General features: G+C 65.7%; 1 protein-coding gene across 5 annotated transcripts; it reads left to right on the forward strand.

Moving 5' to 3' along the window:
• Positions 1-386: 386 nt before the first annotated feature.
• PPP1R14A (protein phosphatase 1 regulatory inhibitor subunit 14A) lies at positions 387-4,313 on the forward strand. 5 transcript variants are annotated; one of them, XM_030969763.1, is made up of 5 exons: positions 387-642; positions 3,031-3,111; positions 3,190-3,222; positions 4,072-4,165; positions 4,286-4,313. In XM_030969763.1, exons 1-4 carry the CDS (start codon positions 409-411, stop codon positions 4,162-4,164), a joined length of 441 nt encoding a protein of 146 aa, XP_030825623.1. In that variant the 5' UTR covers positions 387-408; the 3' UTR covers position 4,165; positions 4,286-4,313. The 5 variants fall into 5 exon arrangements, with proteins under 5 accessions (XP_030825623.1, XP_030825624.1, XP_030825626.1 ...); XM_030969764.1 differs by having other exon boundaries at positions 4,072-4,152; positions 4,246-4,307; XM_030969766.1 differs by lacking the exon at positions 3,190-3,222 and having other exon boundaries at positions 4,072-4,152; positions 4,246-4,307.
• Positions 4,314-4,582: the final 269 nt, after the last annotated feature.

The following is a 4,582-nucleotide window of genomic DNA, read 5'->3' on the forward strand; positions in this document are numbered from 1 at the left end:
GGAGGGGCTAAGAGCGAATTCCAGCGTTAAGCCACGCCCACACCACGCCCTTTCTAGGCCCCGCCCCTACTCCCGGCATCAATGGGAGGGGCTCCGAGCGCATTCCAGCATCAAGCCACGCCCACAGCACGACCCTGCCACGCCCCTTTATCCCCCCGTGCTCAATGGGAGGGGCTATGGGACGGGCTGCGCTTAAGCCACGCCCATTTAGGCCCCGCCCCTTTGTCGAGGTCAACGAGGGGCTACGAGGAAATTCCATCATTAAGCCACGCCCACGCCACGCCCACTCGGGACAAAGGGAGGGGCTATGGGGCGGGCCGTGTTTAAGCCCCGCCCCTGCCACGCCCTTTTAAGCCCCGCCCATCGCCCCCTACCCCCGGCGGCCGCCCCGGAGCCGCGTCCCGAGCGATGGCGGCGAACCGGGTGGGGCGGCGGCAGGGCCGGGGGGCGCCGGGGGGGCTCTCCCCGGGCCGGGGGGCGGCGGGGGGGCTCTCCCCGGGCCGGGGGTCCCCGGGCCGCAGCCCCGGTGTGCAGCGGAGAGCGGCGCGGGTCACGGTCAAGTACAACCGGCAGGAGCTGCAGCGGCGGCTGGACACGGAGCAGTGGATCGACGGGAGGCTCGGGGAGCTCTACCGGGGACGGGTAACGGCACCGGGAATCGGGAACGGGGCAGGGGAACCGGGAACGGGGCAGGGAAACGGGATCGGCACCGAGCAGTGGATCGACGGCGGGCTCGGGGAGCTCTACCGGGGACGGGTAACGGAACGGGAACCGGGAACGGGGCAGGGAACCGGGAACGGGGCAGGGGAACCGGGGATGGCCCGGGAACGGGGCAGGGAAACGGGATCGGCACCGAGCAGTGGATGGACGGGAGGCTCGGGGAGCTCTACCGGGGACGGGTAACGGGAACGGGAACCGGGAACGGGGCAAGGGAACCGGGAACGGGGCAGGGGAACCGGGGATGGCCCGGGAACGGGGCAGGGGAACGGGATCGGCACCGGGAACCGGGAACGGGACAGGGGAACCGGGAACGGGGCAGGGAAACGGGATCGGCACCGAGCAGTGGATCGACGGGAGGCTCGGGGAGCTCTACCGGGGACGGGTAACGGCACCGGGAACCGGGAACGGGGCAGGGGAACCGGGGATGAGCCGGGAACGGGGCAGGGGAACGGGATCGGCACCGGGAACCGGGAACGGGGCAGGGGAACGGGAATGGACCGGGAACGGGGCAGGGGAACGGGATCGGCACCGGCACCGAGCAGTGGATGGACGGCAGGCTCGGGGAGCTCTACCGGGGACGGGTAACGGGAACGGGAACCGGGAACGGGGCAGGAGAACCGGGGATGGACCGGGAACAGGAGTGGAGGCTCAGGATGCTCTACCGGGGCAGGGTACCGCGATGGGAAATGGACCGGGAACCGGGCCCGGGGGTGGGATCGGCTCCGGGATTGGGATGGAGGCGCGGGGAGCTCGACCGGGACCGGGGAACGGGAACAGGACCGGGAATGGGGAGGGAGGCGCGGGGAACGGGACCGGGGAGCGGGAGCGGGGAACGGGAGCGGGGAGGCGGGGGGGGGCACCGGGAAGCGGGATGGGGATGGGGATGGGGAAACTCGGAAATGAACCGGGAACGGGGTTGGGACCGGGATGGGGACTGGGATCGGGGAATGGGACCGGGAACGGGATTTGGGACCGGGAATGGGACTGGGATCGGGAATGGGACCGGGAACGGAACCAGGACCGGGGAATGGGGACCGGGAATGGAACCGGGACCGGGAATGGGACTGGGAACAGGACCAGGACCGGGGAATGGGGACCGGGAATGGAACCAGGACCGGGAATGGGGGAACAGGACCAGGACCGGGGAATGGGGACCGGGAGTCGAACCAGGACCGGGAATGGGACCCGGGACCGGGAACGGGACTGGGAATAGAACCAGGACCGGGGAATGGGACCGGGAATAGAACCAGGACCGGGAATGGGGACCGGGACTGGGATGGGCACCTGGACCAAGGACCGGGACCGGGATGGAGACCGGGAACAGGAGCGGGAGCGGGAGCGGGACAGGGACAGGGACCAGGAGGACCGGGACCGGGACCGGGACCGGGACCGGGACCGAGATGGGAACCGGGATCAGGATGGGGATCTGGAGCAAGGACGGACCGGGACCGGGACCGGGAATGGGTCCGGGAATGGGATCAGGACCGGGACCGGGACCGGGAGGATTCCCGAGGATCCCAGGCGGGACCTCCCCACCCCAAAGGACGGATGGGGGGGAGGGGCCGGAAGGACGGATGGGGGACCGGGGCCGGGGGGAGCCCTGAGGGGACCGGGGGGTGGTGACCCTGAGGGACATTGGGGGGTCTCGGTGACCCTTTTGGGGGGGGGGGGTCTCGGTGACATTTTGGGGTCTCGGTGACCCTGAGGGGGGTCAGTGACATTTTGGGGCTCGGTGACACTTTGGGGGTGCTCGGTGACATTTTGGGGGTCTCGGTGACCCCGAGGGGGGGTCAGTGACATTTTGGGGGTCTCGGTGACATTTTGGGGGGGTCGGTGACCCCGAGGGGGTCTCGGTGACATTTTGGGGCCTCGGTGACATTTTGGGGGTCTCGGTGACACTTTGGGGGTCTCGGTGACATTTGGGGGTCTCAGTGACATTTTGGGGGCTCGGTGACCCCGAGGGGGTCTCGGTGACACTTTGGGGGTCTCGGTGACATTTTGGGGGCTTTTGGGGGTCAGTGACATTTTGGGGGTCAGTTTTGAGTGACATTTTGGGGAGGTCAGTGACATTTTGGGGGTCTCGGTGACCCCGAGCGGGTCTCGGTGACACTTTGGGGGTCTCGGTGACATTTTGGGGGTCTCGGTGACATTTTGAGGGGGGTCAGTGACATTTTGGGGGTCTCGGTGACACTTTGGGGGTCTCGGGGACACTTTGGGGGGTCAGTGACATTTTGGGGAGGTCAGTGACATTTTGGGGGTCTCGGTGACACTTTGGGGGTCTCGGTGACATTTTGGGGGGCTCGGTGACAGGAGCGGGACATGCCCGACGAGGTGAACATCGACGAGCTGCTGGAGCTGGAGACGGACGAGGAGCGAACCCGAAAACTGCAGGTGGGGAATGGGGCTGGGGGGAGGGGCTCTGAGACCCCCCCGCCCCTCCCCCACCCTGATTAACCCCTTCCCGTCCAGGGCATTCTGAGCTCCTGCACCGCCGATACCCAGGTGGGGGAGGGGGAAATTGGGGAGGGGGAAATTTGGGGTGACGGGGAAAATTTGGGGGCAAATGGGGGGGAGGGGAGATGGGGGAGGGGAAATTGGGGGGAGGGGAAATTGGGGGGGGGGTAAATGGGGGGAGGGGCAAATTGTGGGGGGAGGGGTAAAATTTGGGGGCAAATGAGAGGGGGGCAAATGGGGGAGGGGTAAAAGGGCAGAGGGCAAATGGGGGGAGGGGCAAATGGGGGGAGGGGTAAAAATTGGGGGGGAGGGGTAAAATCGGGGGGGCAAACGTGGGGGAAGGGCTAAAAAGGGAGGGAGGAAAGATTGGGGGGAGGAGCAAATGGGGGGAGGGGCCAGAGCCGGGGGGTTCCCCGCCCTCCCCCACCCCGCTCCCATCCCGGCTTTAAAAGGCGAAAAAATTCGGCCTCGAGCGCTTCCGGGGGGGCCCCTCCCCCTCCCTTATCTCGGGGGGGGCGGGGTTAATGAAGCCGGGGGTTAATGAAGCCGCGGGTTAATGATGCCGCGGGTTAATGAAGCCGGGGTTAATGAAGCCGGGGGTTAATGAAGCCGGGGGGTTAATGAAGCCGGGGGTTAATGAAGCCGGGGGTTAATGATGCCGGGGGTTAATGAATCCGGGGGTTAATGATGCCGGGGGTTAATGATGCCGGGGGTTAATGATGCCGGGGGTTAATGATGCCGGGGGTTAATGAAGCCGGGGGTTAATGATGCCGGGGGTTAATGAAGCCGGGGGTTAATGAAGCCGGGGGTTAATGAAGCCGGGGGGTTAATGATGCCGGGGGTTAATGATGCCGCGGGTTAATGACTCGGCGCTAATTGGCGCTAATTGGGCCGCAGGAGTTCATCGCGCAGCTGCTGGCGCTGCTCAGGGGGCTCCCGAAGCAGCGGCTGCTGCAGAGACCCCCCCCCAAAAACGAGGAGACCACGTGACCCCCAAAAAACGAGACCACGTGATCCCCCCCAAAAAACGAGGAGACCACGTGACCCCCCAAAAATGAGAACCCCCAAAATGAGACCACGTGACCCCCCCAAAAACGAGGAGACCACGTGACCCCCCCAAAAACGAGACCACGTGACCCCCCCAAAAAAGGAGACCACGTGACCCCCCCAAAAACGAGGAGACCACGTGACCCCCACCAAAAGAGACCACGTGACCCCCCATGAGACCACGTGACCCCCAAAAACGAGGAGCCCCCAAAAATGAGACCACGTGACCCCCAACGAGACCACGTGACCCCCAAAAATGAGAACCCCCCCAAATGAGACCACGTGCCCCCCCCATGAGACCACGTGACCCTCCCAATGAGGAACCCGCGGAACCCCCCCCAAAAAATAAAAAAAAAAAAAA

This window comes from Camarhynchus parvulus, unplaced genomic scaffold (assembly GCF_901933205.1).
Source record: "Camarhynchus parvulus unplaced genomic scaffold, STF_HiC, whole genome shotgun sequence".
Lineage (NCBI taxonomy): Eukaryota > Metazoa > Chordata > Aves > Passeriformes > Thraupidae > Camarhynchus > Camarhynchus parvulus.